At 53.7% G+C, this 25626-nt stretch overlaps 1 protein-coding gene across 4 annotated transcripts in view; it reads left to right on the top strand.

Annotated features, from left to right (window-relative positions):
* The first annotated feature begins 303 nt into the window (after positions 1 to 303).
* The window catches only part of PHC1 (polyhomeotic homolog 1), a 28448-nt gene continuing 3125 nt past the window's right edge, over positions 304 to 25626 (top strand). The window contains exons 1-13 of one of the 4 annotated variants that reach the window (XM_068166037.1): positions 304 to 536; positions 7868 to 8018; positions 9167 to 9277; positions 10854 to 10931; positions 12876 to 13025; positions 14279 to 14434; positions 15527 to 16025; positions 16333 to 17084; positions 19795 to 19942; positions 20053 to 20261; positions 22177 to 22291; positions 23790 to 23898; positions 25388 to 25538. In XM_068166037.1, coding sequence (XP_068022138.1) covers positions 7905 to 8018; positions 9167 to 9277; positions 10854 to 10931; positions 12876 to 13025; positions 14279 to 14434; positions 15527 to 16025; positions 16333 to 17084; positions 19795 to 19942; positions 20053 to 20261; positions 22177 to 22291; positions 23790 to 23898; positions 25388 to 25538 — 2592 coding nt within the window. In that variant the 5' untranslated portion in view covers positions 304 to 536; positions 7868 to 7904. Of the gene's footprint in view, positions 780 to 7867; positions 8019 to 9166; positions 9278 to 10853; positions 10932 to 12875; positions 13026 to 14278; positions 14435 to 15526; positions 16026 to 16332; positions 17085 to 19794; positions 19943 to 20052; positions 20262 to 22176; positions 22292 to 23789; positions 23899 to 25387; positions 25539 to 25626 lie in introns of all 4 variants that reach the window. The other 3 variants (XM_068166038.1, XM_068166036.1, XM_068166039.1) reach the window with 3 other exon arrangements.

The following is a 25626-nucleotide window of genomic DNA, read 5'->3' as shown; positions in this document are numbered from 1 at the left end:
GAGAGGGGGAAGAGAGGGGGAGAGGGGGGAGAGGAGGAGAGGAGGAGAGGAGGAGAGGAGGAGAGGAGGAGAGGAGGAGAGGAGGAGAGGAGGAGAGGAGGAGAGGAGGAGAGGAGGAGAGGAGGAGAGGAGGAGAGGAGGCTCCCCAGCCGCCCCACTCGGCGGCCTCCCGGCCTCAGCGCGCTCGCCAGGCCCCGGCTGCCGTCACCGGGGCAACGGGCAAGCGGCGGCCGGGGAGGCGGGGGGGGGAGGCGCGGGGGTCAGGTGACCGGAAAGTGCCGGGCGGGCGGAAGTGACGCAGCGGCCGCGAGCGCCAGACGCCAAAGTTAAAAAAAAAAAAGGAAAAAGAAAAATAGGAAAGGAAAGAAAAGAAAAAAAATATAGGGGGGGAAGGGAAAAGGCAAGAAAATTTAAGCCCACAAATGGGGAGCCGAAGCGGCGCCCGCGGGTAAATGCCGCCCGGCGCGGCCTGGCCGGCGCCTTCCTGCCTCGAGGCTGCTCCAGCAGGCCGCGGCCCCGCGGGGCGCCCGCGCGAGGTAACGCCCTCGGCCCCGCCCTCCCCCGACAGCGGCCTCCCCCCTCCCCCGGGCACCGCCCGCCCCGCCCCTCGCGGCCCGGGGCCCGTGTCAGGGGGGGCGTGTCAGGCGGCGGCGGCCCCGGGGGCTCCGGTAACGCCGCAGCGCGGGGCGGGCCGGGCGAGCGGGCAGGATCGTGGCGGCGGCGGCGCCGCTGCTGCTGCGGGAGCCGTGCGGAGCGGGGCAGTGCCGCGGCGGCTGCAGGTGAGGCCGGGCCCGGGAAGGCGGGCGGCCGCGGAGGGGAGACTATCCCGGGGCCGAGGCGAGCTGGAAGTTGACAGCGGCGGCGGAGCGGCCATTGTCTGCCCGGCCCCGGGAGCAGCGGCCGGGAAGTGCCCCCCTCGCAGCCCCGATCCCCGCTGCCGGGCAGCCGCCGCCGCTTCCCCGCCGCCGGCAGCCGGGCGTTGAACACGCGCCTTTCTTTAGCTCCCCGGTGGCGGGCATCCTGCGGTGGATCCCCGCCTCCCGTGCTGTGGGCAGGGCGGGCAGGGCTCCTGCACGCTCCGGCTTAACTTTGCTGCTGGAGTTGCCGGCGGCCTGGGAGGGAGGGAGGGCTGCCGCCGTGCCGCCCCCCTCGCCCACCCCTGCCGGACCCCGTCCCGGGCGGCTGCGCTGGCCCCGCTCGGCGGGGGAGGGCGGGCGACGGGCCGAGCAACAGCCCTGGGGTGGGGAGCGGGGTGCTGCGCGGGTCGCTGCACCTTCCCGAGCATCCCAGGGCGCAGTATCGTGTGTCCCGGGCGGTTCGCACACCTCTGCGGAGCTCGGGGGCTGTGTAGGAAACTACAGTTCGCAGAGCAATGAGCGAGCTGCAATCCTGGTTGCTGATTTTCTTTCTCCTCGAAACATGTAGGCAGACCTGTGCAAACGTTACCTGTTGGTTAGTTTTTCCGTGGATGAAGAGATGAAACCGTCTGTGAGATTAGAAAGTGTTCTTCGGGCAACATCCACTAACATGTACTGGGGGGGAAGGGATGGATGGGGTGAGCCAGGAAAACTTTGCTACCTCCTACCCAGTGTTGAGTGACTAGAGGAGATGTTTGACCTGGCTCTTTTCCTATTGAGAAAGGCCAGAAGCTTGTAGATCAATCACCTGTAGTGGGTACTGAGGTCACAGAGGTTCTGCACCAGCCCATGAGGTGATTGGGAACAGTCAGCATGGCTTCACCAAGGGCAAATCCTGCCTGACCAACCTGGTGGCCTTCTATGAGCAGGTGACAACATCAATAGCTGAGGGGAGAGCAGCTGATGTCGTTTGCCTGGAGCTGAGCAAAGCCTTCCACACTGTCCCACACCACATCCTGGTCTCCAGGCTGGTGACACATGGGTGTGATGGGTGACCACTAGATGGATAAGGAACTGGCTTGATGGCTGCACCCAAAGAGTGGCTGTCCATGGCTCCATGTCCCAGTGGAGGCCAGGGACAAGCAGAGTCCCTCAGGGATCAGTCCTGGGACCAGGCTTGTTCAACACCTTTGTGGGTGCCATGGACAGTGGCACTGAGTGCACCCTCAGCAGGGTTGCTGATGACACCAAGCTGTGTGGTGCAGCAGACAGCTGGAGGGAAGGGAGGCCATCCAGAGGGACCTGGACAGGCTGGAGAGGTGGGCACAAGCCAACCTCAGGAGCTTCAACAAGACCAAGGGCAGGGTCCTGCAGCTGGGTGGAGGCAATCCCAGGCACAAATGCAGGCTGGGCAGGGTCTGGCTGGAAAGCAGCCCTGAGGAGAGAGACTTGGGGGTGCTGGGGGAGGAGAAGCTCACCAGGAGCTCTCAGTGTGCACTTGCAGCCCAGAAAGCCAATCAGATCCTGGGCTGCATCAGGAGAAGTGTGGCCAGCAGGGCAAGGGAGGTGATCCTCCCCCTCTGCTCAGCTCTGCTGAGACCCCACCTGCAGTACTGCCTCCAGTTCTGGAGCCCCTATTGCAAGAGGGATGTGGAGGTGCTGGAAGGTGTCCAGAGAAGGGCCAGGAGGATGAGCAGAGGGCTGGAGCACCTCTCCTGTGAGGACAGACTGAAGGAATTGGGGCTGTTCAGTCTGGAGAAGAGAAGGCTCCCAGGTGACCTCATTGTGGCCTTCCAGTATCTGAAGGGGGCTCCAGGAAGGCTGGGGAGGGACTGCTGAGGATCTCAGGGAGTGATAGGACTAGGGGGAATGGAATGAAGCTGGAGGTGGGGAGATTGAGGCTGGAGGTGAGGAGGAAGTTCTTCCCCATGAGAGTGGTGAAGCCCTGGAATGGGTTGTCCAGGGAGGTGGTTGGGACCCTGTCCCTGGAGGTGTTTAAGCCCAGGCTGGCTGAGGCTGTGGCCAGGCTGATGTAGTGTGGGGTGTCCCTGCCCATGGCAGGGGGGCTGGAACTAGATGATCCTTGTGGTCCCTTCCAACCCTGACTGATACTATGATACTATGTTCTCATGCTGCTTCATGAGCTGCTTTTCCTCTCCCCACTGTGCTGTCACTCTTGCCTCTGTGCACTTCCCTCTCTCTCTCAGGGATGCGGTTCCAGCCGCTGTTGATAGGTTAAGTTGCAGTAATGGACACGGTGTTACTCGGGGTTGTTGCTATTCTTTTTGCTTGGGAGCTACTGATTGCTTTTGCTAGGTGAGTTGATTAGCTAAGTGTTTTGGAGCACTCCTGGTTTACCCAGCTGGTTCCCCAGCTCATGGAGCAGCAGCTAGAGAAGTCAAGCTGATAGCCCAGAGGTCACTAGGTTTTTGGAGGGCACTGAAAGATGTGCTAAGAGGAGGGGAGTGTAGTCTGTGCTGTTTCTAGTGGACATAGCCTGTATGTGGATGGGATTACACTAACATAGAGCTGCATTCTTGGATGAACTTGCCTAGGGAGATTCTATGCCTTTCCACTTTAGTGTTTCAAAAGGGCTTTGCTGGGTAACCTGGCTTCTTGCAAGCAACTTAAAGTTCTCACTGCCCTTCTGCAAAGGGAGACTATGATCCTCTAACCATGCCCCCAAAAAGCCTTCTCCTTATGCTGAGACCACAGTTCTATGATGTCTCATCCCAGAAGTGTTTCTGCAGGGTTGTGTTTGTGGCAGAGCCTCGTTTGAAGGAGATCTAGATCAGTGTGGAACTCCAACAATTGCTGGAAGCCTGAAGAATCAATTATGCTCCTTGCTGGGGAAACGCAGATGGTGGAGCAGAGCACCAAGTCAGAAGCCAGGTTTCTCCTCATGCAGCTGTTGAGCTGTGGATGTGTGCTACAGCTAAGCTGAGCCTTACTGAACTTCCTGTCTCTCTCACTGCCCCTTGCAGCATCACAGGTGAGCTAATTCCACTTGCTGAGCAGGCAGAAAGTGCTCTTCAGCAGAGTTGTTCTGAGAAGTTACCAGGTTGATCTAGTGAGCCCCAGAAGCAAGGTAAATGCTGAGGCACTGAGGGTGAGCAAGGGAACGGAGATTACCTCCTAATGGTAGCTAAGCCAGTAGTTAACTTGGTGTAACCATGTGCAGCTTCCTTCTGACTTGCATTTAACCCTCCTCCCACCCCCTCAAGTTCTTAGTTAGTTGACCACAGTATTTTTTTCTCTCAAAAAGTCTCCTCTCTCCCTTCTCAGTGTCTCTCCAGACACCATTTACATTTGGTGGTGCTGCCCCCTAACAAAGATATTTAAGGCAATTGTTTTCTCCAGAGCTTTTCAGTTCCAGATGGGCTTCTTGACCAAGTCTTTTGACCTGCAGCAGGGTTGTGCCTGAAGAGAGAAGGGGCCAGGTAGGAGGGGATGCCTCCCAGCTCAGGTGGCTGCAGGGCAGAATCACAGTCTCACAGTATCACCAAGGCTGGAAGGGACCTCGAGGATCATCGAGTCCAACCTGTCACCACAGACCTCATGACTAGACCATGGCACCAAGTGCCACATCCAATCCCCTCTTGAACACCTCCAGGGATGGGGACTCCACCACCTCCCTGGGCAGCACATTCCAATGGCCGATCTCTCTTTCAGTTAAGAACTTTCTCCTCCTCTCCAAGCCTAAACTTCCCCTGGTGCAGCTTGAGACTGTGTCCTCTTGTTCTGGTGCTGCTTGCCTGGGAGAAGAGACCAACCCCCACCTGGCTACAACCTCCCTTCAGGTAGTTGTAGAGAGCAATGAGGTCTCCCCTGAGCCTCCTCTTCTCCAGGCTAAGCAACCCCAGCTCCCTCAGCCTCTCCTCACAGGGCTGTGCTCAAGGCCTCTCCCCAGCCTTGTTGCCCTTCTCTGGACACCTTCAAGTCTCTCAATGTCCTTCCTAAACTGAGGGGCCCAGAACTGGACACAGGACTCAAGGTGTGGCCTAACCAGTGCAGTGTACAGGGGCAGAATGACCTCCCTACTCCTGCTGGCCACACTGTTCCTGTTGCAGGCCAGGATGCCATTGGCCCTCTTGGCCACCTGGGCACACTGCTGGCTCATGTTTAGGCAGCTGTCAATCAGCACCCCCAGGTCCCTCTCTGTTTGGCAGCTCTCAGCCACTCTGACCCCAGCCTGTAGCTCTGCCTGGGGTTGCTGTGGCCAAAGTGCAGCACCTGGCACTTGGACTTGTTGAATGCCATCCTGTTGGCCTCTGCCCATCTGTCCAGTCGGTCGAGGTCCCTCTGCAGAGCCCTTCTGTCCTCTAACTGACCAACATCTGCTCCTAACTTGGTGTCATCTGCAAATTTGCTGATGACTGACTCAATCCCCTCATCCAGATCATGAATGAAGATGTTAAAGAGGATGGGGCCCAGCACTGATCCCTGGGGCACACCACTGGTGCCTGGCTGCCAGCTGGCTGTGGCACCATTCACCACCACTCTCTGCGTTCAGCCTCCAGCCAGTTCCTAACCCAGCTCAGAGTGCTGCTGTCCAAGCCAGGGGCTGACAGCTTGGCCAGGAGTTTGCTGTGGGGGATGGTGTCAGAGGCCTTGCTGAAGTCCAGGCAGACTCCATCCACAGCCTGCCCCACAGGCACCAGGCAGTCACCTGGGCATAGAAGGAGATCAGGTTGGAGAGGCAGGACCAATGGCCAACACTGAAGCAGTGCAGGAAGCTGCTTGATGGATCAGGAGGGAGATGCCTGGGCAGAACCTCTGAGCAGAAGTAAAGATGTGTGGGGAAGACAAGAGTGGGGCAGCAGTTATCTGCTTGTCCATCCCAGAGTGTTCCAGACTTTTGAGGAGCAAGTTTAGGGCAGCAATTCCCTGGCTGAGCCAGCCATCCTCTGCAGTGCTAATGCTGCTGCCCTACTTTAAAGTCATCTGCTGCCCTTAACACCATTCCAGAACTTAAAAAGCTGTCTGGTTGAGGCTGTTGTTGGACCTTTCCTGTGCTGCTCTGGTGTTCTGTGTACCTGGGGAGAGTAGTGTTTGGTGAAGGTGTGAAGCTTGAAAGCTCTGGATTTGTAAGGGTCTGGATAACAGCAGTGCTGCTGGGGGATCCAGAATGCCTAAGGGTCTCGTTTAGAGGTCTCTCAGATACCTTGCAGGGGAGCCAGCTGGTGTTTTGGAAACAAACAGGCTGACAGTGATACTGAGGCTGCCAGAGCCTGCCTTTTTGTGTTTTCCCCCCCATGGACTATTATTATTCTACAAAGGGAAATGGTTTTGGTGGAATTCTGTTGAGTCAGCACTTCTGCACTTTCCCTTTTCTGGCTCTAACCTTTCCTGCTATTACTCCTTATGGAGCCCATGTTTCTTGCTCTGGGAGGCTCCCTGATCGTCCCAATCTGTTACTCTTCTTCTAAGCACTCACTCCTCAGTGTTTAGTCTTTTCCCCTTGGCTGGTGAAAGCCTTCTCCAGTCCTTTTTCACTCCTGTGTTTTGCTGCAACTCCTCTTTCTGCTGCTGGAAGATCTCTCTGGCCCTGCCTGACATCTTCAGCAGCTTTCACCTCCAAGTATCACAGTGTCACAGTATCACCAAGGTTGGAAGAGACCTCAAAGATCATCGAGTCCAACCTGTCACCCAACACCTCATGACTAGACCATGGCACCAAGTGCCACATCCAATCCCCTCTTGAACACCTCCAGGGATGGGGACTGCACCACCTCCCTGGGCAGCACATTCCAATGACTAATGACTTTCTCTGTGAAGAGCTTTCTCCTCACCTCCAGCCTAAACCTCCCCTGGCACAGCTTGAGACTGTGTCCTCTTGTTCTGGTGCTGCTTGCCTGGCAGAAGAGACCAATCCCTTCCTGGCTACAGCCTCCCTTCAGGTAGTTGTAGACAGCAATGAGGTCTCCCCTGAGCCTCCTCTTCTCCAGGCTAAGCAACCCCAGTTCCCTCAGCCTCTCCTCACAGGGCTGTGCTCAAGGCCTCTCCCCAGCCTTGTTGCCCTTCTCTGGACACCTTCAAGTCTCTCAATGTCCTTCTTAAACTGAGGGGCCCAGAACTGGACACAGGACTCAAGGTGTGGCCTAACCAGTGCTGAGCACAGGGCACAATGACTTCCCTGCTCCTGCTGGCCACACTGTTCCTAATGCAGGCCAGGATGCCATTGGCCTTCTTCAAGTGTTGCCAGTGAATCCTTCATCCACTCTGCTAATGACTCTCTTCCTCCTGAAAGCAGCTAGCCACCACAGGTAGCAGCTTGCAGTCCAATATTCAAGTTGGGAACTGCCAGCATCAACAAGTAGCTGGAAGTCCATGGGATCAGAGAATGAAGAGAATAGTCAAGGGCTGGGGGCTACACTGGGAGATGGAGGACTGAGCTGACACAGCTGCAGGGTGTTTAAGGCCAGGCTGGCTGAGGCTCTGGCCAGCCTGATCTAGTGTGGGGTGTCCCTGCCCATGGCAGGGGGGTTGGAACTAGATGATCCTCGTGGTCCCTTCCAACCCTGACTGATACTATGATACTATGATATGAAAATGCTGTCTCTTGTGGGAGTGGAGGAAGAAGAGATCAGAAGTTGCCAAAGTGCAGTGGAAGCCTGGACAGTGCAGTTCCCCTCAGGGCAGAAGCCTCCCCTGAAGGAGGGGTGAGCAGGTTTGTTAGCCACGCTGATGTTCTGCATGGGCTGCAGCTGCTCCTTCACTCTGCTGCCTTTATGAGAGTTCAGGGTGCTGCAGCTTCCAGCTGTGGCATGGCAAGAAAAACAGGAGAATGTGTGTGTGACATTCCTGACTGTGGTGATGCAGGATTTAAAGCATGAGTGTAATTTTGGGGTGATTGCAGACCCCTGTCACACACAGTGGCCTGCAGAGCCACGCAGCGGGCCTGGAGCTGGGATGACCTGGGATACTCTGGTAACCAAGCTGTGTGATGCAGTGAACTGTGCTTTGGGTCTGTCTCTAGCCTGACTTAGTTTCCAGTTCTCTCAATGTAGATCTGGAGCCTGCTTGAGTTCCTGGGATCCTGTCACCATGGAGACTGAAAGTGAGCAGAATTCCAGCTCCAGCAGCGGGGGCTCCGGTTCTGGGGGAAGCACCCGGCCTCAGATCTCACAGATGTCTCTCTATGAGCGACAGGCTGTGCAGGTGAGACAGGAGTATGCTCTTGAATGCTGTGTGCAGCAGTGGGGAGTGGTGGTGAGCCCTTTGGTGTTCCTCTGAACAGAATTAACCAGGTTGGAAATGACCTCAAAGATCATCAAGTCCAACCTATCACCCAGCACCATCTGATCAGCTAAACCATGGCACCAAGTGCCTCAGCCAGGCTCTTCCTAAACACCTCCAGGGATGGTGACTCCACCACCTCCCTGAGCAGCCCATTCCAATGGCCAATCTTTCTGTATAGAACTTCTTCCTAACATCCAGCCTGAACCTTTCCTGGCACAGCTTGAGACTGTGTCCTCTTGTTCTGGTGCTGGTTGCTAGAGAGAAGAGACCAACCCCCACCTGGCTACAACCTCCCTTCAGGGAGTTGTAGAGAGCAAGAAGGTCTCCCCTGAGCCTCCTTTTGTCCAGGCTAAGCAACCCCAGCTCCCTCAGCCTCTCCTCACAGGGCTGTGCTCCAGACCCCTCCCCAGCTTTGTTGCCCTTCTCTGGACACCTTCCAGCACCTCAACATCTTTCCTAAACTGAGGGGCCCAGAACTGGACACAGGACTCAAGGTGTGGCCTAACCAGTGCAGTGTACAGGGGCAGAATGACTTCTGAGTTGTGTGTTGAGGTGGAAGCATGCTTGAGGAGCTACCTTGTGTTCAGTTTTAGACATTCTTATGCTAGGCCAAGTGCTTAGTTCCTGCAGGCTGACACTCTGCTCCATATTTTATAGGCCACTCCTCTGGTGTCCAGCCTCTTAGATTTGATCCCAGCTGGTTTTAGCCTGCTGTGACAGAGCAAGTTGTTCAGTTTATCATCCCAGTTCCTCTGTGCAGCATATATCCTCTGTGTCCATACCACACTGTGACCCCTGTCAGTCTGCTTGAGCAAGCCCATCCCCTGACTCCTGAAGTTTATTGAAGTCTTGCAAGTGTGCTTCCTGCTGCCCTGCAATACCCCTCTGATCCAGCCTGCTGCCAGATTTGTAGCTGTGCTGCATATTTCCCTCTGCCAGCCTGGTGACTTTGCTTTTTTCCTGGTGTCTAGCATGGTCCCATGGCTGTTACTTATTTCTTCCTTGCTCTCTTAATTGCATTTCAAGGGCATGCTATTTTTGACAATTGGGTTTTCCTCTTTCTCTAGGCCCTGCAGGCACTCCAGAGGCAGCCCAATGCAGCCCAGTACTTCCACCAGTTTATGCTCCAGCAGCAGCTTAACAGTGCTCAGCTTCACAGCCTGGCTGCTGTCCAGCAGGTGAGTTGCCAAGGAGCAGGAGGAGAGGAATTAGGTTTGTTGTTGAGATCCAGAGAGTGTCTCTTTTGTACTTTGACATGTGCACTGAGGTCATCCTGCTGCTCCATGAGATGAGAAGTCCCTAAACACTTAGTTTAAAGCTAAGACAAACAGCTGCTAAACTGGAAGCCTGATTCAATGAGGCAATTGGGTTTCAGGTACAAAGCAAGGGAAGGTAGAATTTGACATCCCCACCAGGAGATTTGCTCTGACCAGTACCTGCACCTTCTGTACCTGTGGGGTGGAAGCTAGCAGTGGATGCACTAGTGCTGAGAGGCTGCACTAAAGTGAGCCATGCATTGGTGCTTCTCTGAGAGCAGACATGGTCCTGTGTGAGGGGAATGTCAGGTGCTGTCCTCTGAATGTTCTGTCTTCAAACTTAGGAGCCTGTGTTGGCTTTTCCAGTTACCTAAGCAGAGCAGCATGGGGTAGGTCTTGTCCAGCCAGGAGGCTGTTGCTTGGAGATCTGTTTATACAAGTCAAGATACTTCATGGTGCATAATTCTTGAGGGATTTTTATTCGGTTTGCTTTTAACAACTCATCTATTTAGAATCATAGAATTAATAAGGTTGGAAAAGACCTCAGAGATCATCAAGTCCAACCTCTCACCCAACACCTCAGGACTAACTAAACCATGGCACCAAGTGCCACATCCAATTCCCTCTTGAACACCTCCAGGGATGGGGACTCCACCACCTCCCTGGGCAGCACATTCCAATGGCCAATTCCTCTTCCTGGGAAGAACTTTCTCCTCACCTCCAGCCTAAACTTCCCCTGGCACAGCTTGAGACTGTGTCCTCTTGTTCTGGTGCTGGGTGCATGGGAGAAGAGACCAACCCCCAGCTGGCTACAACCTCCCTTCAGGGAGTTGTAGAGAGCAATGAGGTCTCCCCTGAGCCTCCCCTTCTCCAGGCTAAGCAACCCCAGGTCCCTCAGCCTCTCCTCACAGGGCTGTGCTCCAGACCCCTCCCCAGCCTCGTTGCCCTTCTCTGGACACCTTCAAGTGTTTTGATATCCTTCTTAAATTGAAGGGCCCAAAACTGGACACAGGACTCAAGGTGTGGCCTAACCAATGCTGAGTACAAGGCCACAATGCCCTCCCTGCTCCTGCTGTCCACACTGTTCCTGTTGCAGGCCAGGATGCCCGTGGCCTTCATGGCCAGTTTCATCAGTTGAAGGTGGATTATGTGTGATGTAAATACAATTCTGTCAGTGTAACACTGTCTCCATCAGTAGCTGTTCCCCTTGGCTGTTAGTCCTGGGTGTAATGGTTTTCAGAGTCCCTGTAAGGGTCTGCTGTCCCCTGCCTTGCACAGTGTGTGGTACTGAACTGGTTGCAGAAGAGGAGGCACCTTCCCCAGCTGGTGCACCTGACCTGCAGGGCACCACAGGCATTTGTAGGGGTTAGATTGTGCTCCTGTTCTCAGAAGTGAGAGAGGGTGCTGCTGGGACCAGCTGTTCTCACAAAGCCAAGTATTTGGACAGGATTGGAAAGTTTGTTCCAGGTATTCATTTCTCTGTTAATCTCTTTTGCAGGCTACAATTGCAGCCAGTAGACAGGCCAGCTCCCCCAACACCAGCACCCCTCAACAGACCACCACCACTCAGGCCTCTGTAAGTAACTGCTCCCTCACATGTGTCTCAAAACCTCCCTCCCAGCCCCTGCCTTGTTTTCTCTGCCCTTTGTGTTTGAGGAAGGCAGGTCAGCCAGGGAAACACAGCTTCTGAGCACTCTGGGTGTCCTCAAGGTGCAGACCACTGAGCATTTAGGGTGCTGTTGTTATTGGAGGGGGTTGTGGAGACCAGAGGTTTCCAAGTGGGAGAAGCTTCTTAGCAGGAAATGCAGAGACTGATCTCTCTTTGCTGAGGCCTTGGGGACATGTTGTCACGGGTTGGAAAAGGATTACAACTTTGGAGGAGTCATGAGCATCTTGAAAGGGAAAGCTTTTTGGTCTTGGTTTTGTCTTGGGCATAGTAGCAGTGTTGTGATTTAACCCCAGCCAGCAGCTGGGCACCATGCAGCTGCCTGCTCACTCCTCCCTGCTCCTGCTGGGGAAAAGAAAGTAAAACTCCTGAGCTGAGCTAAGAACAGTTGAACAACTTGAATAGATAAAATAATCATGATCATAATAGAATATACAAATGAATGATGCACAATGCAACTGCTCAGCACCCATGAGCTGAGGCCCAGCTCACTGTGAGTAGATCCTTGAGGAGAGCATCCTGAAGTCCTGGAAGAGAGAGCTCTAGCTTCCCAGCTAACCTGTGCTCAGCTGAGCATGGTGGTGTGTGATGTGGAATATTCCACTGGCCAGCTTGGATCAGTTGCCCTCCCAGCTTCTGGGGCACTTGCCCACTAGCAAGATGTGGGAACCAGAGAAGTCCTTGATTTCATAGCAACAAATAAAAGCAAATGTATGTTGTCAACATGATGTGCACACCAAATCCTAGACTGAGCCCAAACCACAGCACTATTCTAGCTGCTAGGAATGGCAAACTGATTCTGTCCCAGTCAAAACCAGGACAAGGAGTTTGCTGAATGACAGCAGGAACTGGGATTCATCCAGAGACCAGAGGACTTGGTAGAGTAGGAATTGCCTCTCTGGGGCTTTTTCCTTTAGTTGAGAGGCTGGAGAAAAGCTCTGGTTTGCCTTTGGATCTTTTATTACAGTTGCATGCTGACAGAGATGCTCAGGCTCAGCACACAGATCATAGAAGCAACAAGGTTGGAAAAGGCCTCAGAGATAATCAAGTCCAACCTCTCACCCAACACCTCATGACTAACTAAACCATGGCACCAAGTGCCACATCCAATCCCCTCTTGAACACCTCCAGGGATGGGGACTCCACCACCTCCCTGGGCAGCACATTCCAATGGCCAATCTCTCTTTGCTGGGAAGAATTTCTTCCTAACATCCAGCCTAAACTTCCCCTGGCACAGCTTGAGACTGTGTCCTCTTGTTCTGGTGCTGGTTGCCTGGGATCAGAGACCAACCCCCACCTGGCTACAACCTCCCTTCAGGTACTTGTAGAGAGCAAGAAGGTCTCCCCTGAGCCTCCTCTTCTCCAGGCTAAGCAACCCCAGCTCCCTCAGCCTCTCCTCACAGGGCTGTGCTCAAGGCCCCTCCCCAGCCTTGTTGCCCTTCTCTGGACACCTTCAAGTGTCTCAATGTCCTTCTTAAACTGAGGGGCCCAGAACTGGACACAGGACTCAAGGTGTGGCCTCAGCAGTGCTGAGCACAGGGCACAATGACTTCCCTGCTCCTGCTGGCCACACTATTCCTGATGCAGACCAGGATGCCATTGGCCTTCTTGGCCACATGGGCACACTGCTGGCTCCTGTTCAGCCAGCTGTCAACCAGAGATGAGGTTAGCACCCACAACTTTGGCCAGGTCAGATTCCATAGCCTCTAAGAGGAGCTCTCTAAGGCAAGAACTTATTTTTCTTGATCCTCTGTGGGTTGCAGGAAAAACCCTGTAAGCTGTCTGCCCCAGCTGTGCCTCACTACGTGATCTCCTCCTTATCTCTTTGCCTTTGTCTCTTTTCTCTGTTCTAAGATCAACCTAGCCACCACATCAGCAGCTCAGCTGATCAGCCGGTCGCAGAGTGTCAGCTCCCCCAGCGCCACCACGCTGACGCAGTCGGTGCTCCTGGGCAACGCCACCTCCCCGCCGCTCAACCAGTCCCAGGCCCAGATGTATCTCCGGGTAAGAGATGTGTGCACACAACGTGGCCTGACCTAGGCCTTGCTTCCCAGCCACCTCAGTGCCTCACTGCTTGGGATTACCAACAGCTTTGCACTACCTCTAGCTTTAAGGATGATGCTCTGTGCCTCAGATCGGAATGGGGAAAGCTCTTGCCCGTGAAACCCCAAGTCTGGGGGCTGTTCAGTCTGGAGAAGAGAAGGCTCCCAGGTGACCTCATTGTGGCCTTCCAGGATCTGAAGGGGCTACAGGAAGGCTGGGGAGGGACTTCTCAGGATCTCAGGGAGTGATAGGACTAGGGGGAATGGAATGAAGCTGGAGGTGGGGAGATTGAGGCTGGAGGTGAGGAGGAAGTTCTTCCCCATGAGAGTGGTGAAGCCCTGGAATGGGTTGTGCAGGGAGGTGGTTGAGGCCCCGTCCCTGGGGGTGTTTAAGGCCAGGCTGGATGAGGCTGTGGCCAGGCTGATGTAGTGTGGGGTGTCCCTACCCATGGCAGGGGGGGTTGGAACTAGATGATCCTTGTGGTCCCTTCCAACCCTGACTGATACTCTGATACTAAGTCTGACTTTGGGCTCAGATCAGCTTTGTATTGTGTCTCAGGTGAGATGGTTAAGAACCATTTTTGTCTCTGCTCTGTATAGATGTTAAAGATCCCTTGGCACTTCTCACTGCAGCATAAATGTGAACTAAACCAGTGTATCAGATCTAACAGTAAATCACTCTCTTCTCCCACTGCTGAGCTCAGCATGTAAGTCACAATGCAAGCAGGCCCAGAAACAAAACCCAACATGAACAGATGCTCTGATGTGCTGCTACACAGAACAACTTCAGGCTTGGTTCTGTAGCCAGTGTGGGGTTTGGTTGCATACTTGAAAACTATTTTCTGTGCCTCAGCTGACTTCAGCCACAGCTTGCAATCCATTTCTTTTCAAGCCACCTTGGTCTTGGTTGTATATCTTCTGTCACTGTTTCTGAGCCAGTCCTAGCTACACATCTGAAGATTCAGTGATACTTTTAGCCAGCCTGTGGGAGCTGGCCCAGGCCCCTCTTGGATAGGAGAGTGCTCATTTCCATAAGGAAGCTTCCCAGGCTCCTCCTCCTGGGGGTTGTGTCACAGTGCAGGGAGGGTTGGGGGTTTTGCAGTGTGTGGCATTGCAGCCTGGTGTTGCTTTGTAATCTGTTTGCTTGTGGTTCGCTGTCTGTCTCTCTCCCGCTCCGTCCCTTCCATTCCACACCGCCTGCCCCTCCCTCGACAGCCACAGCTGGGGAACCTGTTGCAGGTAAACCGGACCTTGGGCCGCAATGTGCCTCTTGCCTCTCAACTCATCCTGATGCCCAACGGGGCTGTGGCCGCTGTCCAGCAGGAGGTACCACCCACTCAGTCTCCTGGGGTCCATGCAGACACAGACCAGGTCAGTGACACCCCCTCCCCTTCCCCTCTCCCTCCATCACCCCACACTCTGGTCTGGCTCTCCAGCCCTCTGTTTTTGTAGGAGATTAGCTCTTCTTTTCTCACCAGCCTGTGTTCCTGTGCAGGCAGGAGGTTCTGTTCTCTCTTGCCCACCTTTTCTCACGTTTGCATTTCCCCTCTAGAGAGATGGGATTAATTTGTGCTTCAATTTCCTGGGCTGGATCAATCCTGTCTTCCCAGTGTCTTGGTGTCATGTGTGAAAAGAGTTGTTGAGTTCTGTGTCCAGTTTTCAGCCACCCTGCAGTGAAGAGCCTTTGCCAGGGGTAACACTCCTTAACCCAGCTGATTTGTTGTAAACATGCCAAAGAGGCCACGAGATCTTTAGCTGCTGCTTTCATCTCCCATCTGCAAACAATTCCCCAGGTCAAGGAGCTGCCATTGCTTCCCATTTTCATTGTCCTGTCCTAGTCATTCATGGGACTCCCAGTTACTTCATCTGTTCTCTTGTCCTGGAACGCTTTCTTTGAAGGGAAGTCAGCCATGATCAGACTTGAAGATAACACTGCATATGGAGGAGGAGTAAATACAGAGGATGGCAGCACCAAAATGCAGAGGAGCTGGTGAAATCAGAAGGGCTGCATGCCATGAGTAGATGTGTGGGCCTGCTGAATGGAAAGCCCTGCACAGGGAGAGGAGACGAGGCGGCACAAAAGTTGAAATGGAATGGCTGGTCAGCACCTTTAGATCTGTGCTAAACTGGGTCCTACCAATGCAAGTGCACAGCAGGCAGGTCTGAAGGCTGTACCATGCCTTGGAGAATGGCAGTGGCTTCGTGTGCTCTTCAGAAAGTGCCAGGAGATCTTTAACTTCCATCAGAGATGGGGCCGGAAGGTGTTAAGGATAATGTGTTTCCTGGGGAGGGCTGCACCTGAGCTTTGCCCTGCAGCATTAGGTAGCTGCCCATGTGAGACTTAAAGCATCAACTTAGCCTGCATCCCAGTAGACTGTGCTGCTTGTGTGTTCTCTGCCAAAATTCCAGCAAGTAACACACATGAAGCAAACATTTGTGTCTGTTTTGTGTATGTGTTTCTAGGTGCAGAACTTGGCGGTGAGGAGCCAACAGACCTCAGCCACTAATGCCCAGCTCCAAGGCTCTGCTCAGAAGGCAGCTCTGCCAGGAAGCTCCCAGGCTTCAGGCTTGCCACAGTCCACCAGCACAGGCCAGACCTTGGCAGTGGCTCAGGCCTCTTCTGTCAGCACAGGCCAGTCCCTCAATTTGAGTCAGGGAGCAGCAGGCAGCAATGGTGTTTCTGGGGGTGTGGTGGCAAGTGGTGGGAGCCAGACTTCAACGGGATTGAGCCAGACCTCTTCATCAGGTGCTCCTGGCAGCTGCCAAAGGAAAGGCACGGGGGTGGTTCAGCCCTTACCCATAGCAGCTGCCCAGGCTGTGACTGTTAGCCAGGGGAGCCAGACAGAGACAGAGAATGCAGCCACAAAGAAGGCTGAAACGGACAGTGGTGGACAGCAAACAGTAGGCATGAACCTGACCAGGACCGCAACGCCAGCGCCCAGCCAGACGCTGATCAGCTCAGGTAAGGGCAGACCTGTTCCTTCTTTTGGAGCCCACTGGGCTTTCACAAGAGTGAAACAAAGTCCAGTGATGTTTTCCAACATATCTCCCAGTCTCTGGGCTCCAGGAGGCTTGTCTCTAGGGATTATCTTTCTCTGTTGGTGAGGGTTGATGCAGTCTCCCATGTCCTCTACCAGTAAGGCTGTCAGTACTCCTGGAGCTCAGTGATTCAAACCAGTGCAGTGGCTGCCTGAGTTTTGTTGCTGTTGTTCCCAGCTTCACTGGTGCTAACTTTTGTGCTCATCCCTTTTCAAACTCTGTTTGTGTAGCTACATATACACAGATCCAGCCCCACTCTCTGATCCAGCAGCAGCAGCAGATCCACTTGCAGAAGCAGGTGGTGATCCAGCAGCAGATCGCCATTCATCACCAGCAGCAGTTTCAGCACCGCCAGTCCCAGCTCCTCCACACAGCCACCCATCTTCAGTTGGCCCAGCAGCAACAGCAGCAAGCACCATCTCTGACACAACATCAGCAGCAAGCTCAAGCTCCACAGCAGCAGGCTCCACCTCAAAACCAACAGCAGGCTCAGACCCTTGTGGTGCAACCTATGCTGCAGTCCCAGCCTGTGCAGCTCCAGCAGGACAGTCCTTGCCAGCCAGCCACCAAGTCGCCAGTTCCAATTCAGTCAAAATCTCTGGTCACCCCTATCAAACCACCTCAGCTTGGGCCTGCCAAAATGTCAGCAGCACAGCAGCCTCCACCACACATCCCAGTGCAGGTGGTGGGCACTCGGCAGCAGGGCTCAGGCCAAGCCCAGGCGCTGGGTTTGGCGCAGATTGCTGCGGCCGTGCCGACGTCCCGCGGGATGCCAGCTGTGGTCCAGCCTGTTTCCCAAGCTCATGCTGCTTCTCCCTCATCATCTTCAGCCCCAGCTTCCTCACAGGAAGCTCCTTCTCTCACTACAGGGGTGAATTTGGCACAAGTTCAAGGCACAGCCCACATGGTCAAGAGCCCAGCCTCCTCTCCAGTTGTGGCTCAGATGCCAGCAGCATTCTACATGCAGTCTGTCCAGTTACCAGTAAGTGACACTACTGAGCGTGAGAATAGCACTCTGGGCCCAGGTCAGTGTGGTTGGATGGGTAGAGGGTTTGGGTAACACAATGTGAAGGTTTTTCCCTCTCAATAACATCATTCCAGCCCAAGCCATGGGGTTACTGACTAACAGCATTTGTGTTCCACACTCTCATTCAACAGCTTCACTTGAAGTCAACAGGTGAGACTCAACCCCTGCCCCAAATGGAGCAGGTCTTCACTCCACATACTATATATTGCACTTAACAACGGAGTGGTTGAGCTTGGCTGGCCTCCAGGTGGTCACCAAGCTGCTGCTTCTCCCCATTCATAACAGGGCAGAGGGAGAAAAAGTACAATGAAAAGCTGAGACAAGGAAAGAGGATCACTTACTAATTACCATCCTAAACAAATCAAACTCCATGAGTTCAACTTCCCTCTAGGCTTTTCTACCTCTTACTGAGCAGTGCAGGAGGATGGGGAATGGGGGTTGTGGTCTGCTCATTAAGTTTTGTTCCTGCTGCTCCTTCCTCATGCCTTTTCTTTGCTGCAGCATGGGACCTCTCTGCTGGGATACAGTCCTTAATGAACTTCTCCTTCCCACAGGCTGGAGTTCTTCCCACACTGGAGCAGTTTGTCAAGAGCTTCAGCCTGTGGGAAGGACTCATGCTGGAGCAGTTCATGTCCCTTCCACAGGGTGCTCTTTCAGGAGCATTGTTTCAGCATGGGTCCCCAACATGAGCTGCTTCTGCAGGGCCACAGATCCTACCAGGAGCCTGCTCCAGCATGGACAGGTGTGGTCACAGCTTCCCGCAGAGAATATCCACCTGCTCTGCTGTGGGGGCTTCCATGGGTGGATATCTGCCCTACTGTTAACCTCCATGGGCTGCAGGGGAACAACCTCTCTTTAACATCTTTAACCTGCTCTTTAACATCTTCATTGATGATCTGGATGAGGGCACTGAGTCCATCATCAGTAAATTTGCTGATGTCACCAAGCTGGGGGCAGGAGTTGATCTGCTGGAGGGTAGAGAGGCTCTGCAGAGGGACAGGCTGGACAGATGGGCAGAGGCCAAGGGCAGGAGATTGAACACATCCAAGTGCCAGGTTCTGCACTTTGGCCACAACAACCCCAGGCAGAGCTACAGGCTGGGGTCAGAGTGGTTGAGAGCAGCCAGGCAGAGAGGAACCTGGGGGTGCTGGTTGATGGCAGGCTGAACATGAGCCAGCAGTGTGCCCAGGCAGTCAGGAAGGCCAATGGCATCCTGGCCTGCATTAAGAGCAGTGTGGCCAGCAGGAGCAGGGAAGTCATTCTGCCCCTTTACACTGCACTGGTTAGGCCACACTTTGAGTCCTGTGTCCAGTTCTGGGCCCCTCAGTTTAGGAAGGAGGTTGAGATGCTGGAAGGTGTCCAGAGAAGGGCAACAAAGCTGGGGAGGGGTCTGGAGCACAGCCCTGTGAGGAGAGGCTGAGGGAGCTGGGGTTGCTTAGCCTGGAGAAGAGGAGGCTCAGGGGAGACCTTCTTGCTGTCTCCAACTCCCTGAAGGGAGGTTGTAGCCAGGTGGGGGTTGGTCTCTTCTGCCAGGCAGCCAGCACCAGAACAAGAGGACACAGTCTCAGGCTGTGCCAGGGGAGGTTTAGGTTGGATGTTAGGAAGAAGTTCTACCCAGAGAGAGTGATTGCCCATTGGAATGGGCTGCCCGGGGAGGTGGTGGAGTCACCATCACTGGAGGTGTTCAGGAGGAGACTTGATGGGGTGCTTGGTGCCATGGGTTAGTTGATTAGATGGTGTTGGGTGATAGGTTGGACTTGATGATCTCAAAGGTCTCTTCCAACCTGTTCTATTCTGTTCTATTCTGTTCCATCTCATCCCTATCTCCTATCTCCTCTCCCTCTCTCCATCCCTCTCTCTGTTGGACATGGGAGCTGTCTTGTCATAGCATTCACGTTTGCAGACCCCCCTGCTACCAAAACCTTTCCACATAAACCCAGTACAAACAATACCTAGCCTTTTTGTCTCTCATGAGAGAGGAGAGCTGAGGGGGCCATGAAGACAGCTCCCTTCTCACTAGGTGTGGATAATTCCAGGCCAGAGCCCCCTTGTGTGGTACCAGCCCCATTCCCTGGCAACAGGCCAAAAGCAGGCAGAAAACACAGATGGTTCATTGTCAATGCTAGGGCATGCCTAACTTCCTGGGACAAGAGCACCTTGCCAGCTTAGATATCCTTAGCCAGTTGGTGAGACTCTCTAAGCTCTGGCTGCTTCTTCAGGGAAGTGTCACAGGGTTTGTCTGGCTTTCAGAGCGGGGAGGGCAAGTCTGCTGTCATCCAGCATGTTTCCTGTGCTTGTGACTGGCCTTCATGGAGCTGATTCAGCCAAAAGCCTCTTTGGAAACTGCTGGATTGACTGCTGTTCCATTTCTTTTCTTTCTGGAGTAATCTTTGGAGATCCACACAGCATCTTGATATTGTATCAGTGTCAAAATGAATTGGGACACCAGCTCCTAGCCCTAGTGGTGTAGTAGTGAGTCCTCTGAAGATTTGCTCCCTGCTAGGCCTCAGTAGAGGTAGGTGCTGGGTAGGAGCTAGAGGTGTCTCCAGAAGGAGTTGGGATGAAAATGATGGAGCAGGATGCACCTTCCTTTTGCCTTGGGTCTGTTTTGTTGATTGCTTTGGAGCTCCTTTCTCTGCTTACAGTTTCCTTTTCCTTCACCCAGGGCAAGTCTCAGACCCTAGGGGTGAAGCGCAAGGCAGAGTCAGAGGAGGAGAAGGAGGAGTCTCCCAGTGTCACTGCAGTCCTGCCTGCCAGGTCTTCTCCTGTGACAGACAGCCCCAAAACCATGGAGGAGAAGAGTGGCCTTGGAGGTGAGGTACAAAGGAGAGGCTCTGCTTGTGTGTGCTAATGATCTGACCTCCTACTCCATTTCAAGCAGATGGAGCAAAAGTAACTGACTCCTGTGCTTCTCACTCTGCAGATAAAGCTGATCCTGCTGCTATTGCAAGCCCAAACACCACCTCAAGTGAAGGAGCATCAGTCACCCCCACCTCTGCTCCCACTCCCAACCTGGCCATGGTGTCACGTCAGCTGGGAGACTCCAAACCCCCGCAAGCCATTGTGAAGCCCCAGATCCTCACACACATCATCGAGGGCTTTGTCATCCAGGAAGGAGCAGAGCCTTTTCCAGTAGGGATTCTCTGCTGTGGGGAAAGGACATGTAGGGTTCTCTTGGGATGAGGGTGGGCTTCCATCTTTGGACAGGATTTTCTGTCCCCATATTCCAAGTCTGCATTTTTAGCCTGAGATGCAAACGATAAGGAGGAAGGGAAAGGAGGGAGATGTGCAAGAGGGAAGACATGAAGTGGTGGCATGAAAGAGAGTGAGTTGGAAGGAATGAAACAAGGAAAGGAGGGAGATGGGCAAGAGGGAAGACATGAAGTGGTGGCATGAAAGAGAATAATGAGTTGGAAGGAATGAAAGAAGGAAAGGAGGGAGATGGGCAAGAGGGAAGACATGAAGTGGTGGCATGAAAGAGAATGAGTTGGAAGGAATGAAACAAGGAAAGGAGGGAGATGGGCAAGAGAGAGTGCAAGAGAGTGGTGGTGAATGGTGTCACATCCAGCTGGCAGCCAGTCAGTAGTGGAGTCCCCCAGGGATCAGTGCTGGGCCCCAGCCTCTTTAACATCTTCATTGATGATCTGGATGAGGGCATGGAGTCTATCATCAGTAAATTTGCTGATGACACCAAGCTGGGGGCAGGAGTTGATCTGCTGGAGGGTAGAGAGGCTTTGCAGAGAGACCTGGACAGGCTGGGCAGATGGGCAGAGTCCAAGGGCAGGAGATTGAACACATCCAAGTGCCAGGTTCTGCACATTGGCCACAGCAACCCCAGGCAGTGCTACAGGCTGGGGTCAGAGTGGCTGAGAGCAGCCAGGCAGAGAGGGACCTGGGGGTGCTGGTTGATGGTAGGCTGAACGTGAGCCTGCAGTGTGCCCAGGCAGCCAAGAGGGCCAATGGCATCCTGGCCTGCATCAGGAACAGTGTGGCCAGCAGGAGCAGGGAGGTCATTCTGCCCCTGTACACTGCACTGGTTAGGCCACACCTTGAGTCCTGTGTCCAGTTCTGGGCTCCTCAGTTTAGGAAGGAGGTTGACTTGCTGGAAGGTGTCCAGAGAAGGGCAACGAAGTTGGTGAGGGGCTTGGAACACAGCCCTGTGAGGAGAGGCTGAGGGAGCTGGGGCTGCTTAGCCTGGAGAAGAGGAGGCTCAGGGGAGACCTTATCACTCTCTACAACTCCCTGAAGGGAGGTTGTAAACAGGCAGAGGTTGGTCTCTTCTCCCAGGCACCCAGCACCAGAACAAGAGGACACAGTCTCAGGCTGTGCCAGGGGAAGTTCAGGCTGGAGGTCAGGAGGAAGTTCTACCCAGAGAGAGTGATTGCCCATTGGAATGGGCTGCCCAGGGAGGTGGTGGAGTCACCATCCCCGGAGGTGTTCAGGAGGAGACTTGATGGGGTGCTTGGTGCCATGGGTTAGTTGATTAGGTGGTGTTGGATGATAGGTTGGACACGATGATCTTGAAGGTCTCTTCCAACCTGGTTTATTCTATTCTATTCTAAGAAGGAAGACATGAAGTGGTAGCATGAAAAAGAATGAGTTGGAAGGAATGAAACAAGGAAAGGAGGGAGATGGGCAAGAGGGAAGACATGAAGTGGTGGCATGAAAGAGAATGAGTTGGAAGGAATGAAAGAAGTGTAAATGGGAATTGTTTTCTGCAGTAGTCTTGAAAGCAATTACTTATGCAAGGAATTGTAAGGTTCTCTTGTTTGTAGTGAAGGAAAGATGCAGTTTGGCCAATGAGCAAGTGAAGTTACAGCAAAGGAGGGGAAATGCAGTCACATGGAAGTGCAGGGTATGCAAAGACAGGTAGCACTTTGACCTTCCAATGAGCCACCAAGCCTGTCAGCCAGGAAGGAGTAATAACTTTGTTCAGCAGCTCTCCTTCCCTAGTAGGTGGAGGGATTAATCTGAGCTGTGGTAGGGTGTGAGCATCCCTGCAGTCCAATTCCTTCTGATGAGTCCAATTCTTTCTCTTCCTGTCCAGGTGGGTTGCTCCCAGTTGCTGAAAGAATCTGAGAAGCCACTGCAGGGAGAAGCACTTTCAGGCCAGAGTGAAAACCTCTCCAGCAATTCCCCAGGAGGGGACAGTGCTTCTATGGGTGAGTTGCAGCACCAGGAGGCCTAGCTAGTGTTACTGAAAGGTTTTGGTGGCTCCTACTGTATTACTTACTTTATTCCTTATGGACTTGTATATTTCCCTCCCTTCCTGCTAACTCAAACTGTGGATCTTGGGTCCCCTTTTCATGAGTGCCATAAGACAATACTTTGTTGTTAATGTGATCTGACATACTCTATTTGACAAGGCCCAGTGCTGGGCCCTGTACTTGTGTCACTACAACTCCATTCAGAGCTCCAGGCTTGGGCCAGAGTGGCTGAAAGCTACCCAGCAGAAAAAGACCTGGGGGTGTTGCTCAACAGCCAGCTGAGCATGAGACAGGGTGTGGAGGGTTGAGGGGAAGGCCTCAGCCTTCTCCCCCCCTGTAAGTGTAGGGAGAAAGTCACAGTATCCCTTGCTTAAAGGCACAGCCTCAAACGGTCACACAGGGTGTGCCCAGGTGGCCAAGAAGTCAAGCAGCATCCTGTCCTGTATCACAATAGTGTAACCAGCAGGAACAGGGAGCTGATTGTCCCCCTGTACTCAGCACTGGTGAGGACACACCTTGAGTACTGGGTTTAGTTTGGGGCCCTCCCTACAAGAGGTGCTGGAGCAGGTCCAGAGGAGGGTGATGATGCTGGTGAAGGGCCTGGAGAACAGGTCTTGTGAGGAGCAGCTGAGCTAACTGGGCTTGTTTAGTGTGGACAAAGCAGGCTGAGTGGAGACCTTTGCACTCTCTGTAACCTACCTGCAAGGAGGTTGTAATGAGGTGGAGGTCAGTCTCTTCTGCCTAGTAACATGTGATAGGGGAAGAGGAAATGGCTTCAAACTGCCCCAGGGGAGGTTTAGACTGGACACTGGAAGAAGCTTCTTGACTGAAAGGGATCCTGAGCAGGATCCTCAGTGGAGGTGGCTGTCCCTGGAGGGGTTCAAGAGGGGATTGGATGTGGCACTTGGTGCCATGGTCTAGTCATGAGGTGTTGGGTGACAGGCTGGACTCTATGATCTTTGAGGTCTCTCCCAACCTTGGTGATTCTGTGAATCCACATCACTGGAGGTGTTTAAAAGCTGCAGAGAGATGGTGCTGAGGGACATGGTTTAGCACCAGACTTGGTGGAGTTAGATAGTTAGCCTCAGTGATTCTGTGTCAGCAGTAAGCAGAAGAATCTGGACTGTAGCTGTCTGTAATGACTGGAGGATGTGTGGACACAGCAGAGTGCAGATTCCTCCACAGCCTTGTAGGGTATGGGAGATCTGCTATTTTTTGCTTGTTCAGCAAAATGGTACTGACAAGGGAGACATCAACTGCTCTGTTCACTGTCCTGGAGCCTTAATTAGTGGAGATTGTGCCTCTCTTTTCCCAGCTCTTTCCTCAAGCTTAGTAGATTCAGTGAAGAATAGTACTTGGAGTCTGTGTGCTTGGAATGAGAGTGGTGGAGTGGGGAAATCATTGTGTGTGGTCTGCTCCAGGCCAACTGCTGTGTGTCTCTGTGTCTCACTAGAGCTTGATAAGAAGGCAAACTTGTTGAAGTGTGAATACTGTGGGAAGTATGCTCCAGCAACCCAGTTCCGTGGCTCCAAGAGGTTTTGTTCCATGACCTGTTCTAAAAGGTATTCACAAGATGGAATCTTCCTTTTCTCTGGCTGTGATCCTCTGGACCTCTGCATGTACCCCTTTTCCAGGCACCATACACCACACCAGTGCCTCTCATCCCTCAGTGTGAATGCTTCTGGGTCTGGAGGGGCGGGTGTGCTGTGGAGGATTTCTGACTTGCTCAGAAAATGGGGGGGGGGAACAAACAGGGGGAAATTCTGGGCCTCAAAAAGCCTTCCCTTCAAGCATCCATGTAACTGAGTGAACAAATGCAGATTTGTAGCTGTCTGCCTGCATTGGTGCTAGACAGAAGACACAAGGGAGCACTGGGTTAAAAAAATCCTGGTAGGAAGGTAGACCAATCATTGCTGCCTCCAGCTAATAGCAGGGTGCTTGTTACAGGTCTTTTTTCCCTTCAGGGAATGACTTAATTGACCCTTCAGATGTTGGATCAAGCCTCTGGTGTGCAAATACTGCTTGTACCAGAAGCCTGGACTGATTCCTTCCAGTTCTGGGCCCCTCAGTTTAAGAAGGACATTGAGAGACTTGAAGGTGTCCAGAGAAGGGCAACAAAGCTGGGGAGGGGTCTGGAGCACAGCCCTGTGAGGAGAGGCTGAGGGAGCTGGGCTTGCTTAGCCTGGAGAAGAGGAGGCTCAGTGGAGACCTTCTTGCTCTCTACAACTCCCTGAAGGGAGGTTGTAGCCAGGTGGGGGTTGGTCTCTTCTTCCAGGCAAGCAGTACCAGAACAAGAGGACACAGTCTCAGGCTGTGCCAAGGGAGGTTTAGGCTGGATGTTAGGAAGAAGTTCTTCCCAGCAAGAGAGATTGGCCATTGGAATGTGCTGCCCAGGGAGGTGGTGGAGTCACCATCAGTGGAGGTGTTTAGGAAGAGCCTGGATAAGGCACTTGGTGCCATGGTTTAGTTGATCAGATGGTGTTGGGTGATAGGTTGGAATTGATGACCTCGAAGGTCTTTTCCAACCTGTTCTGGTCTGTTCTCCTCTCCCCTGTTCTCCTCTCCCCTGTTCTCCTCTCCCCTGTTCTCCTCTCCCCTGTTCTCCTCTCCCCTGTTCTCCTCTCCCCTGTTCTCCTCTCCCCTGTTCTCCTCTCCCCTGTTCTCCTCTCCCCTGTTCTCCTCTCCCCTGTTCTCCTCTCCCCTGTTCTCCTCTCCCCTGTTCTCCTCTCCCCTGTTCTCCTCTCCCCTGTTCTCCTCTCCCCTGTTCTCCTCTCCCCTGTTCTCCTCTCCCCTGTTCTCCTCTCCCCTGTTCTCCTCTCCCCTGTTCTCCTCTCCCCTGTTCTCCTCTCCCCTGTTCTCCTCTCCCCTGTTCTCCTCTCCCCTGTTCTCCTCTCCCCTGTTCTCCTCTCCCCTGTTCTGTTCTATTCCAAAGAGGAGAAGGAATAAACCTGATGGTAAAGAGGCGTTTTATCCCCATCTAGAGGAAGCAGTGAGCACTAGCTTTAGGTAGTGGCTGTTCCCTAACTGCTGCTCTGCTTCTGCTTACTCGAGGTACAACGTGAGCTGCAGCCATCAGTTTCGGCTGCAGAGGAAGAAGCTGAAGGACTTCCAGGAAGCCAACTACGCTCGAGTGCGCCGGCGGGGCTCGCGGCGCAGCAGCTCCGACATGGCGCGCACCAAGATGCAGGGCAAGCGCCACAGGGTAAGGGCGCAGTCCTCTCTGCCTTCAGCCAGGCCTCCCTGTGAGAAAGTTGTCACTGCTGCCCTGTGCCAGTGGATGGAGTCGTACA

The sequence above is a fragment of the Melanerpes formicivorus genome, unplaced genomic scaffold (assembly GCF_026170545.1).
Source record: "Melanerpes formicivorus ecotype bairdi unplaced genomic scaffold, bMelFor1.0.p_v2 SCAF_96, whole genome shotgun sequence".
Lineage (NCBI taxonomy): Eukaryota > Metazoa > Chordata > Aves > Piciformes > Picidae > Melanerpes > Melanerpes formicivorus.
Note: the sequence above shows the minus strand (reverse complement) of the source record. Positions and strands in the feature narration are given on the sequence as shown.